Consider the following 12,367-nt stretch of genomic DNA (forward strand, 5'->3'; position numbering starts at 1 on the left):
ACGTCGCACAATCGACAGGTCTGCGCCATCAAATACCGATAGCGATATCACGAAAGGCCGAAAAACGTTCCGTCTCGTTGTTTCTGCATTTTCAGATTATACGGACTACACCGTCAACGTAGGATGTGTAACGCCCAACGAACGGAGTATTACTTCTGGTTAACTATGTGGGGCCATTCGAAATCAACGTGACGCTTGTACCACGACTGTATCTCTACTTTTAATCTCGTTAGCCTTTTAAACTCTCGTAGGTGTCTCTCTCTTTGTAAGACTAAATTGCGCGGCGAGGACGGACCGTATATCGCGTGCAATATGAAACATAGACGACTTAGAATTTTAAGCGACGAACAAAAAGGCCTATCTAGTGTAATTACATTTTAACATTCTATAGTGGATGTTAGAATTTAACGATTTCGTATAGACGAGGAGAGTATAATGCGCCTTTGCAGATTTTATCTAAGAACGATTTTATCGTGCTGTACCGCGTCGTCAGTGCGCATCGACGTGCGAGGAACGAGCTGCAACGAATTAGCAATACGGAAGTTGTACTAATTCCTGACGGAACGCGCTTTGATCAGCGGAAGAGCAAAACGCGGAAAGACGAGAGGAATGCAAATTTACTTTAAATACAAATCCGATTCCGACGACGTTCCGTTCTAAGAGATTGAGGAATCGAGGCTGTCACTAAATACCTGAAGACAACATTATGTAGAAGGGAGAAATAGAGAGCGAAAGAGAGAGAGAGGGGGGGGGGAGAGATAGGGAGAGACAACGATTTTATACGAGCTCTTACTGTCCGGTTCCTCTCGTTTCCTCGGTTCGTGTTGTTTGCACTCTTTAAGCTTGAATTGTGTTAATTACTTACTTACTTATCGTAAGAACTACACGAACGCATATGTACAATTGTAATCGAGATCCAAATGTAATACATAATTTATTAACTAACTGCGATTATTAACGCTACCGTTCTTCTCACCCTACGAACTATAAATTCTTGATCGTCGGCGATAATACTTACTATTGTGTGAGACCAACGTTTGTGGTCTGTGCTCTGTAATTTAAGTTCCCCAGCTTGAATTGCAATTATCGTTCGTTCGACAAGACCCAAGAGGATTGTAACATGATTGTACTGAAATAAAATAGAAAACTCCCTGCTGTGCAGCTTAATTTTATTTATTACATTATATACTTGGTGAAAATATAAATAATCTCTGCAGCTTCGTTATTTGATTCACACTGCCATGTAATTCAGATTTAATTGGTGTTCGTACCTTCACATATTTATATTTATTATAATAATAAATAACTATATATATCAATGACTCTATCCACTTGCGCGTAAGGTATCTCGAAAATATATTTATATTAAATAACATGCGCGCAACATTCGCTTTCGTCGATCATTTCTATCTCCCGCATAAATAAGGTAAAAACAGCGCTATTCACACGTCATCCCGTGGGGAGTAGGCAGCTAAAGTCATAATTATTACTATGTACAATTACAAAAAAAGAAACGGCAGTTAAGCATCTATGTTTTTTAGCATACATTTCATGTACTCACCGGGTTTAACATTTAGAATGGAAAACGTAAAAACGTGGATTTATTGCGGCCATCGGTGAGAATTATTGAAGACCGACAATCTCACGGCAATTTATATCGTTTGTTCGTTATATGCGCCACGAAACACACGTACATATATCGGAATAACCGATAAATTATAAAATTAACAATACAATCATGGACCAAATGTTGAGATATTCAAATCGATTGTTTCGCATTTGCCAAATTGCAAGACAACCCACGAGAATTCCACTTTCACGGGGGGAACTCGATGGTACTTCGTCAATATCATAGTCAAATGCTAAAAAAAGAAAATCTATAAAATTCAATCACGTTTACTTATTAAAACGACACGCGCGATGTGTCTGAATGGACATTAATACACTTACTCACGGAGAACTGTACTTTTCTCCGCGTCCCGCGTATCATCGCGTGCCGCACGATGTTCGTAACGTGTCATTACACGAAACGAACGCTACGCAGTCTCATTAATATTACAATCAATGTATTTTCCAGTAACTCCAGTACATATACAATTTTACTACAGTCGCGTAACGAGCAATCCTACGACATGAAGCGATAGATATCGCCGCTGTATCTAACACGATTTCTATTTTATCTCGATTGCGGGAATAATTTTCTAAGCCCGAGATCTGATAGAGCTATAACGGTGCGCTTCAGCACGTTGCACTTTACGGGGCAACGACGAACATTAATAACAGCCTGCTGTTGCCGTCTGTCGTCGCCGTAACGAGACGATGCTGCCATATTGTCGGAGCAGGATGACGACACGTCGTCAATCGACCGATCGGATGACGGCAGCAAGGTGTGTATGTCCGATGTTAAACAAGGGTCAGCCGAGCGGTCGACATAATCGACAAACAAGATCGTTCGTGCTACGAGAAGGAAATTAATCCGGCACGGTTCCTGAAACGAGAGATCTATGGGATACAGTCGCAAACATTTTTTTAGCTTTCGCTTTCATCGTCACTCGGCATTACCTACTGCGAACACGAAGTGACTCTTTCGCAATCGTACTCACTTGAAGGCTACACGGCGACGATGAATTCCAGCTGCGTGCGCGACGATCCGAGGTAGAAATTTGTCAGAAGTTGTCGTTCGTCACATCCTGACACGTTCTGGCCTCGCTGCGCTCGTCGGCCAATACCTCCATGATGTCCAGCAAGAGCTCGCGACTCAACCGCTTGAATTTTGGAAGCCTCGCAACCTGAATAAAAAAGCGATGCTAAAAAACTATGCATTGCCGGATGGACATGGAATGCGCGCGGAATTTGCACGGGTATAACATTATACCTTACTAAGATGATGAACTATCAGATTCAAAGCATACTTCTTCATGTCCGTGGCTTGTATCTTGTCAGCCGCCTCCAGAATGTCAATGACATTCTCAAAAGTTATGTTCGTCTCGAGATTCTGCTTACAAAATGCCTGCAGCCGATTGTTCGTGAAACCGTAAAATGCAGGCACGGTGAATAAGTACAAGGAATCTTCAGGTGGCATCAGGATGTCCGCGTAGTAAATGTACCTCAGTAAAGAATGGAATGACTCCAGCGACGGTACCATATTACCGATTTGTATCTGTAGAAACATGTATCAGATTCACATTATTTTATTACTAACTGCATGCGCATGTACGGATCGAGGTGTAGAGCCGACAAATCACGCAAACTTACGTTCACCCTGTTATCTGCGGGCATGAAGGAACGGAATAAAGCTTCGAAGTAGCTACAGCGGGCCGCAAGTACGGCCTTGTGCGCCGGTATCGGCATATCGTTCAGCATCAACGTGATGTCACAAAATTCCTGCCCGATGCTCTTCAGGAACGCCTCCATATCTTGTTCCAAGCTGGTTCCTAGCGGGCAGATTCGGACAATCAAGAGACTCTACTCTGAACGCAAACGCGTAATCCGTGCCGAAATCCAGTGACGTACCAGTGACGGAGTCATGCTCATATTTGCTGAAGGATTTAGTCGGCGGCACCTGTCGTCGCCTGATGATCTCCACCATGAGCGATCGATCGAGCGTCTCGAATTCTTGACTCATCACAATCAGGTTGTAATTGTTTTCCTTGACGACAAAGCCGAGACAAAACTCCGTTATGAAGCGCAGCTTCAGGTGCGTGGCGTTGCGCAACGCTTCCAGAACGTTTGCGTGGTTGATGGTCGCCTCGAGGTAATTGACGCACAGCTGTTCCAAGCGTTCCATGTTGAATTGCACCGCGAGGCCGTACACGTCCATCATGAGAAGCACGATGCGATTGCTCTGCGGATCCTCCGTCTTGCCGTCCGATCGCTTCGTAGGGTCGATGCGATCGGTATAGATGTAATTAAGCACCATCTCAAAGGCTTCCGGCACGGCGTCTTTCAGTCTCACCTACGAACATGTATAAGTTACGTCTTCCGTAAATAAAGCTAGTGACGAACTTCTAGTTAGTTCCAACCAACTTCCAGTAGCGGCACATCCTTAACGGGCACATCCGATGTACCAAATTTCTCCTCCAAATGTTTGCTCCTTTTCTCGCACGCCTGTCGAATACGTGACCGAAGGTATTCCGAGCGTGCCGCCACCATAGCGACATGCGCCAGTATCTTGGTCTCCGGTTCGCCTACTATAAACTCCACGTCGCTGAATAGCCGGTTATTAAGCAGCTTGCCGAAATCGTCGCGCAACGTGCACTTGGGATACGACGAGAGCTGAAAGCGGTACATCTCCGCTGAGCGTATGTTGTTGTCTATAGTACCGCCAAAAATGAACATCGCTTCGCCGATGACGGCGGCAGCGTGGAAAAGCCGACCGGGAGGTACCTGCGCGACATACATTTGACTACGTTAATTGTAAAAATGATCAACTGTACATGGATAATGTGCGAGGGGACATCCTGTGGAACAAGAGAGAACAAGACAAGACTTCTACCTGGCTATCTTGAGATGGCAATATAACATTCCACGTCTGCGTGTCGAGATCATAACAGTGGAGATCATTCGTTAGAGTCGAGTCAGCCGCACCGCCAAAGACATAGAGAAGTCGATCGAAGCTGATCATCGTGTGACCGTAGCGCCGTGTGGGTGGAGGTGGTGCACCGCGCAGTATGTGTTCTGTCGATATCCTTGTCCATCTAGGAGAATCGCTCACAATTTACGCAAAGCGCTCGGACATTACGTAACACGTTACGACCTATCGTCGCGGTAACCAAACCTACCGCCTCTCCTTGAAGTGGAATTGAAACAGACTGTTGGTTATTCTAGCTCCACTTTGACCGCTAAAAACGAACATGGACTCTCGGGCCACCGCGACCGGAAAGTTGCAACACGTCGGTGGCCGCTCGCCGATCTGCACAACTTCTTCCCATACTCGGACATTTCCAGGCTAATAACAGGGATAATTTGGGTCAAGAAACTTTTTTACCTTTCCTTTTCCAATCTTTGTAAAGAATCTCACCAATAGTGATATTGTCCACATATCATTCAGTCTGGCATTGCCATCGTAGCCTGCGAATATCCATAATTTATTATCATACACAGCAGCACCATGAGCAGACCTAGGCACTGGTGTCCTATAAATATATCAACATCTCATGAAATGCGTTTCGTAAAATCCACAATTAAATCCTAAATTAAAAGAAGCAACGATAAGTATCGGATGTCGCAAGCAAACTCTTTACAACACGTAGTATTACTTACCGCCCGACAAACTTCCACTCTATCCACTGGCCAGTCTGGAAGCGATACTCAAATAGATCATTTTTATTACTCAGATTAGAATTAGAGTGTATATCCCCAGTATAACCACCAAAGACGAACATTGACGAATCATGAACAACGGCGGAGTGATGGTAGCGTGGTGCAGGTGGGATTCCTATGGCGAACGCTCTGCCCCAAGACTTCTCTTTCACGTCAAACCGCAGCAGATCGTTCAACATCTTTTTGCCGTTGTCACCGCCAAATACATAAATTGCATCTTTGTACGGCACAATTGTGTGCTTGCTGCGTCTATAAAGAAAAAGTTGGGACAATCAATGACATTGTAGCATCAAGCTACTTTGTCGAATCTGCTTCAAAGTATACTGCTTCTATATTCAAAGCACTCGTGCTCGAACGATCTACCACTCAATGTATTAAGTAGAAACATATCAATACTGTCGCCTGAAGTACATGGCCCAAGTCCAGCAGTATAGTTTATTTGGCACATAGCTCGTTCGCACATTATCGCGAATATCGATCGACAGCTGCGACTTACCTGGCGCCGACAAACTCGTCGCATTCCGGCATACGTTGCCATCGGTGCACTGTCTCGAACGGTCCGAAATCTAGCGTCAGGCACTCGGCAGTCACCTCGTCATCCATTTTCGAGTGTCACGGTGTCTCATTCAGTCGAGTAAATCAGCCTCCTTGTAACCTGTACGCTCCCTCGCGTCGGCTTTTCTGGTGTCGTGCGAAAAGGTACAAATGAAATGTTAAGGAACATCCGTCAAGTCGTCGAGTTCACTTGTATAGAGACGTCGTGTCTTTCGTCTCAGGCCATCTTAGAAATCAAGTCTGACTGAAGTCGGGCAGTCGGCGACTCGGCCCGCGCGCGCACTGTCACAACATGTGCGCAATGTACAATTGGGAGCGTAAGGATGACAGAAGACAGACGCAATCCAAATCTAATCTAGTAATAAATTTTACGTTTATATGCAAAACCGGCTCTGCGCGTACTTCGAATTTTCTAAGATAATTTTCTAAAAGAATAAACCAAAAATAGTTTTCCGAAGAACAGTTTTGTTTTACAATATTTGACAGTTTTTAAATGTATAGTTTGCGTATAATGTATGTATGTACTTACGCATCGACCATAGCTTTCCATGCTCGTTACTCTTGTCGACCCAAAAGGAAATTTATATTCACCTGTATGCATGACATATACATACATTCTCGTTACTGAAAAATCGAAGATTTATTGAAAAATCAGCGAACATCGCGACATCTCGTGTTCCTTTTTCACAAAATAAAAAGATACAGCTAACTTTTATGGGTTACATTTAATTAGAATATCTTTTATTACGTGTGGATATTTCACCGCAGATATTACATGACACAAACTGATAGAGGAAATGAACTAAATATTTTCTCTCTCAATTAGCAAGATTTATTTTTGTACAATTCTTTCTCTTATGTAATAAAGTTATTCACAATTATTCTAGCTAAAAGCATACACTCCTTACAAGCCAAATACATCAGATCCTGATTATAACAGTGGATATTATGCAATACAGATATCTTTTACGAAAATATATTATTGTGATCCTGGAAAGTAGCTTAAATACAAACATATGTCAAAAAAACGTTAATAAACAACATAGTTTAGAGAGAAAGTAAATATATGTAAAATTATTGTAAATTAAATAACTTTAAATAAAACTAATATATATGTTATATATGTGCAGGGCGATGACAAGTCTTATGTGCAACAAAAGATGTGCAATAAATAGATGTAATCAAGAAATTGTCCATATATTATTATTTCCTTTCCATATATCGCATATATATATATATATCGAATTTAGGATTAAAGACTCAAAAACGGAATGAGGAAGATCAATTTAAATATTCAACCTCAGATCAAAAACTTGACATAACGCATTGTAGATTAAGTGTGGTTATGTACTAAAAATTATTGGAACAATGTAAAGATACGCGAATGATACCACAAAATTAATAAATGGATATTTATGCTATAAATAGATGATAATATGAGCATGGGAACAAAATGCGATCGTATCCTTGTTTAGTAGAATCTCTTCAAGGGAGACGAAGTAATACGCATGAAGCAAGGAAGATACAAACAATCGAGGATTACCGTTTGCACGTCGTTTGTATACGCTGTATAATTAATTGTCTTTTGGCAGACACTTTCGTATCCAATTATTTGGCAGTGAAAGACTCACAATGATTCAAAGCTAACGTACGTTGCACGTTAAATACTTAAACAACAAATCGTTTTCTCCATCAAAAGTCAAACTCATTACATGTGTATACTCGTTTTAGAAACGTGTTCTCTCTGCAGCGTTACGTCCACACACGTCGTAAAGGTTTCAACTAGGAACTTTCGATCTAGCACGTCGAACTTGAGGCTCGATTACTGCCAATTAGTACTAGACCAAAGCTGGGAGTAGATGAAGCACTTTGTGCTACGATTCGTCAGTCATGCAGTCCAATTGTCGAAATACGAGTTTGAAATCGGTTAATAATACTACATTACGTTGAACACGTGGCAATGAAATACGGACATTCTTTCAGATGTTCATTGCCAAAAATAAGTTACGTCGAATCCATAATCGATAATACGAAATTTTGACGATAAGGTGCCACGTTGAAAAGCCCAGCCGACAAATTATTCTTTACTCCCGATACAAGAGAATAAATAATTAATAACAATTCGATATATCCTTTTTTAAGAACTATTCACAAGTAAATTTTATAAGATGCAAAAAGATCTGTGAAAATTCACCGACGTGAAAAACCTTGCAAGATTGCGTGTCCAGTTCGTAAATATATTGCTATCTCTCTTCAATTTACACATAATTCAATGTAAGCGCTATGCTCCTCAATAGAAGGAACGAAAATGGATATCCTTTGTACAATGCAATGCAGTGCTACGTTATATGTATGTAATGAATTGAAAGTGCTATAACGCCAACCATGGATGATGACGGATGGACTCGCGGCTCCGATCTCCGTAATCGTATGAGACCTCCACGCCGATCGGTATGTCTTCTTTCGCTGTAAGTACCAGGTGCGGTGTCGAGCTCACTTCGACGACCCGCGCGACTAAGTTGCCGTTCCTCGAGTGATTGACCAGGCGGCCCAATTTGTCACTCTCTGCCGTGGCATCAACGCTAAAAATCATTGCGCATGAATCATTGCGATGTGCCAATTGCAAACCTGTTTCATCCATTCTAATCAATCTTTTTGCACGATACGGTGATTGTAAAATCTGGACTTCACTCACCAATACTGCTGATTACGATGTTGAAAATAATACATGTAGCATCCGGTATTTTGATCTTGCGCGTACACCGTCTCGCGCTCCTTCGCTTCTCCCTGATTGATCAGCTCACCGATATACTCCACCACGAACTCGCCCTTAGCAAATTCTCGCGTCGTTATCACGCCACGGCCTTTACCCGCAAAATATCTGACCTGAATAAGAAATAAAGCAATAAATAAATAAATTAATTATAAATAAATAAAAATAAGGATCTCGATTTTTTCGACGCTCACCTCCAAGCCTTCCTCGATCTGGCAGAGCACTTTATTCTCCAAGTCACGTTGCTTCTCCTCCAATACAGCCTTCTTGCACTTTCTGATGCTCCGACGCACCGGAAAGTAATCGGTGATCGAATGATTCGTTTTAGCAACGGATGCTTTCGTCAAACGATGGTTGCCACTTGGATTGGAGACTGCTTTTTTGCGCCCGCGTGGCGCAGGCTTTTTTATAACTTGCAGCGGACTAAGTAGCGTGATCATAGAAGGCTTTTCCTTGGTAGTAAGCATAGCCCCTTCTTCGTAATCTTCCGATGGCATATTTATTCTATGCGGCGTGGGTGGTCCATGAATCGGAACGGCCACCGGCGTTTCTAAAATAATACCCGTGTCATGAGCTGAATTAAGGGACGAACGATTATACAGATATACCGATCTGTGTGACTGTACCATCGGTCTTAAATTGTTCTACGTCGGAGATAATCTCATTTTTCGCTGGAATGCAGGGTGAAAGGGCAGTCTGTGCATTTCCAAAAAAATAACGGACAATTGTCACTGCACCTTTTTCTTTTGTAACTTGTGCATTCGAATTCTGTAGGAAATAAAATCATACTGCATGTGAAAAATACATATATCTATTACTTTTTTTTTTCTTCAATCCACGTACGTATTTAAATATTTATGAAGTGAAATATATTACAAATCTTAGCAAACTCACCTGATCATGAGCATAAGTTATACGTATGGGAGATTCGCATGGTTCCGATTGTGGTTTAACCGCACTAAAGTTATTTGTTACTTTCTTGATGGGATCTAATTTATTCTCTTTTCTAACCGGTGAATTTCTATCACCAGTTTGCACAAGCAAAGCTCCAGTTTTCGTTTTATTTTCTTCCGTTTTACGTTTTCCTCTTCCTATTAAATATATCACAACAATTAGACATGATTAATATTCGGTTTTCCTATAAAAAATGCTGCTAAATCATTATGAGATACAGATCAATACGTCACAATAAATGGATAAGGAAATGCTAATTTGGCAAATAGAATTTTATAAAACAGAACCGTACAATCTTTACTAAACGAAAATTCGAAAAAAGAACATCGTTAACAATCGCAGTAAAAATTAATCTCACGATGTTTCTATGCGAGTCACCGTAAAACTGACACCCTTTAATTATCGTACTCCATGTTAGCTTAGAGTCTATGTTCTAGTCCGAGTCGACGAAGATCGCGATCGCGGTCTAATAAAAACGATCATCGCTGGTACACTCTGATAATCTTCGAAACTTTCTACGGAAATCACATGGCGCTTGAGAAATTACAAAATCGACTCGTGCTCGATAATAACTGACAGCCGGGCGTCAAGACGCAAGATTAGGGCGTAGAGAGACATCGAGTCGGGGGGGTCCCGACAGCGTCTCTACGACAGCGTTCAAAATGGAGCAAGAGAGAAAGCGAGAGCCATAGAAAACATAACCTGCAAGGGGCCGGTGAGAAATGCTGAATGAAAGTGCCGGCGTCCGGCGCATCCTTACCTTTAACCATGTTGTCGTTGTGGTTCCCCACACGACGATACGATGCGCGGGTCACTTTGTGCATGGTAAATCACGATAAAATGCGATCGATCATAGATAGACGCGATTGACAGGACGATGGCGGTTGGTAACAACGACAGCTCGACAATACGTGACAAAGAACCCGTACGCTACGCGTCTCGTCGGCACGTGAATGTCGCATACAAGTACACGCTGCCTTGCTTCACGTGCAACACCTAATTTTCAAACGGCAAGTTACGACAGACGAAGCATTCTGGAGCACGGATTCACGATTACCTTTCGGGCAGAGATCGATGAGATTACAAACAACGCCGAGCGCGCCGGATGTACCGCCATGATGCGCTCACGGATAATGTGAAACGAAAAATTTATCTAATCTACTACTTGAGGAATTCACAAATAAGGATTCCTCTGATCCACCATCAAGTTAGCACTTGAAAATCTGATTGGCTAACAAGTAAAATCGTAAGATCATATTTAAAACATATTCTGTATGCAAATTAATTCGGTGCTTTTTCTGAAAAATTGAGCCTTTATTAAAAAAAAAAGTAATGAACACGGTTCTACAAAGGCTCTTTTCTTTATACTAAATAAAAGAAAAAAAAGGTACGTGATAAAAAAGAATAAAGACTTATTTTAGGAACTAAAGTGCTATAGTAAAGCCCTCACTGTACAGTGAGTCGTCCCTCTATAATATATCATAAGTCGAGTTGTAAGCCTCCATTATTTTCTATCAGAAAGTGAGATAACGGTGCGATTCAATATCTGATTAGAAATGGTTTAATTTTCAAATATCACATAAAATTATGATTATAAAATTTGCAATAAAAGACTGTTGAAATTTAACGAAAAAGACGCCATATTGATTCAGTTCACTCTCACGTCTACCGTGGCGCTTGTTTCTATGGTCTCTTTAATACCATTAGAGATGTTGGGGTGTCGTGATATCATCGCTATAACGAGGTTAGATAAGACTCACTTTTAGTTTTACTCACGCATCATCGAGAGACTGACAAATCATACGACAGAATTTCGCACTGATTTCTCTCCCAAGCAATTCAGCCACTACAAAAACATCTTAATTCACGCTGTCTCCGTAGCATGTATCCTGTCTAAACAGATGAATCTCGCACCTCGATCGAGACTCCTCGTTGCTAAAAGTCTACATTGTTATCGACGGAGCCTGTCGATACGAAAGGACGGTGAAGAGAACAAAAATCGAAACGATGACACAAAGGAAAGTATCATTGATGATTTAGCGGAACCGACTAACTGCTGCATGTCAGGATGCGCGAACTGCGTGTGGATACAATACGCCGAACGATTGAGCGATGCGATGGAAGCCTCCGACTTCGACCTGCAGAAAGCCATCTTGGAAAGAGTGCAGGATCCCAATATGAGAGCATTTCTCACAATGGAGCTTAGATGCCGGAAACTGATAAAATAGCACAAATAAAGATATCATCGATATGTACATTATAATAAATTTTAAGCGCGACATGTATATACATGTGTGTGTACATTATTTTCATATATAAAATTGATTATGAATAAAAAAATTAGTTAAATAATGCAAACAATTGAAGATACAAGTTTACTTATTTAAGAGTATTATTGTATTAAATCTTGAACACTACTAGAACTCTTGTACACTATTAGAACAATGTTGTCCACTTTTGAATGCTTTCCAACGAGGACCGAAATAAACCCTCGCGAGAATATTCTTTTATTAAAATTAAGACAACATATATATATATATATATATATATATATATATATATAAGATGTGTAAATTAATTCGGTGAATTTTAAAAAAATTGCTTTACCATGATTTACCATAAATCTTTATTTACTTTCTTTTTTCCGAGAGAGAATTCATCAGCTACGATAGATAAAGATATTAGAAAATAATGGCGAATAGTTTGAAGACTGATATGTTTATTATCTTTTCGTAAATAAATTAAGTCCAATTTCGTTCAATT

At 41.0% G+C, this 12,367-nt stretch overlaps 4 protein-coding genes across 8 annotated transcripts in view; 2 read left to right on the top strand and 2 right to left on the bottom strand.

The window, feature by feature from the left end:
• The window catches only part of LOC105281622 (pleckstrin homology domain-containing family G member 5), a 116,862-nt gene extending 115,707 nt beyond the window's left edge, over positions 1 to 1,155 (top strand). For all 5 annotated transcript variants that reach the window (XM_026972511.1, XM_011342963.3, XM_011342961.3 and 2 more), the window contains one exon: positions 96 to 1,155. The gene's annotated coding sequence lies outside the window, so the exon portion shown is untranslated. The remainder of the gene's footprint in view (positions 1 to 95) is intronic.
• Positions 1,156 to 6,589, bottom strand: LOC105281624 (leucine-zipper-like transcriptional regulator 1). Its single transcript, XM_020032373.2, has 11 exons — positions 5,819 to 6,589; positions 5,263 to 5,571; positions 5,021 to 5,135; positions 4,782 to 4,948; positions 4,496 to 4,697; positions 4,027 to 4,386; positions 3,514 to 3,955; positions 3,256 to 3,434; positions 2,876 to 3,160; positions 2,604 to 2,789; positions 1,156 to 2,488 (listed from the first exon to the last, which is right to left on the bottom strand). The coding sequence occupies exons 1-10, from the start codon at positions 5,923 to 5,925 to the stop codon at positions 2,667 to 2,669; spliced, it is 2,289 nt and encodes a 762-aa protein (XP_019887932.1). The 5' UTR covers positions 5,926 to 6,589; the 3' UTR covers positions 1,156 to 2,488; positions 2,604 to 2,666.
• A 102-nt stretch (positions 6,590 to 6,691) lies between these two features.
• On the bottom strand, positions 6,692 to 10,821 carry LOC105281625 (histone-lysine N-methyltransferase PR-Set7). Its single transcript, XM_011342967.3, has 6 exons — positions 10,365 to 10,821; positions 9,545 to 9,741; positions 9,277 to 9,418; positions 8,845 to 9,200; positions 8,573 to 8,763; positions 6,692 to 8,459 (listed from the first exon to the last, which is right to left on the bottom strand). The coding sequence occupies exons 1-6, from the start codon at positions 10,426 to 10,428 to the stop codon at positions 8,249 to 8,251; spliced, it is 1,161 nt and encodes a 386-aa protein (XP_011341269.1). The 5' UTR covers positions 10,429 to 10,821; the 3' UTR covers positions 6,692 to 8,248.
• A 226-nt stretch (positions 10,822 to 11,047) lies between these two features.
• On the top strand, positions 11,048 to 11,970 carry LOC113562622 (oxidoreductase-like domain-containing protein 1). Its single transcript, XM_026972525.1, has 2 exons — positions 11,048 to 11,348; positions 11,486 to 11,970. The coding sequence occupies exon 2, from the start codon at positions 11,506 to 11,508 to the stop codon at positions 11,830 to 11,832; it is 327 nt and encodes a 108-aa protein (XP_026828326.1). The 5' UTR covers positions 11,048 to 11,348; positions 11,486 to 11,505; the 3' UTR covers positions 11,833 to 11,970.
• The last annotated feature ends 397 nt before the right edge of the window (positions 11,971 to 12,367 follow it).

The sequence above is a fragment of the Ooceraea biroi genome, chromosome 9 (assembly GCF_003672135.1).
Source record: "Ooceraea biroi isolate clonal line C1 chromosome 9, Obir_v5.4, whole genome shotgun sequence".
Lineage (NCBI taxonomy): Eukaryota > Metazoa > Arthropoda > Insecta > Hymenoptera > Formicidae > Ooceraea > Ooceraea biroi.

Excerpts from the sequence above, each read along its gene's own strand:
- LOC105281624 (XM_020032373.2), bottom strand. The coding sequence starts at position 5,925 with ATGGATGACGAGGTGACTGCCGAGTGCCTGACGCTAGATTTCGGACCG. Across the intron at positions 4,698-4,781 it reads TTCCACTTCAAGGAGAGGCG|ATGGACAAGGATATCGACAG; the intron begins GTAGGTTTGGTT and ends CGATTCTCCTAG. Across the intron at positions 3,956-4,026 it reads AGGATGTGCCGCTACTGGAA|GTGAGACTGAAAGACGCCGT; the intron begins GTTGGTTGGAAC and ends ACATGTTCGTAG.
- LOC105281625 (XM_011342967.3), bottom strand. The coding sequence starts at position 10,428 with ATGCACAAAGTGACCCGCGCATCGTATCGTCGTGTGGGGAACCACAAC. Across the intron at positions 9,742-10,364 it reads CAACGACAACATGGTTAAAG|GAAGAGGAAAACGTAAAACG; the intron begins GTAAGGATGCGC and ends TATATTTAATAG. Across the intron at positions 8,460-8,572 it reads CATCGTAATCAGCAGTATTG|CGTTGATGCCACGGCAGAGA; the intron begins GTGAGTGAAGTC and ends AATGATTTTTAG.
- LOC113562622 (XM_026972525.1), top strand. The coding sequence starts at position 11,506 with ATGAATCTCGCACCTCGATCGAGACTCCTCGTTGCTAAAAGTCTACAT.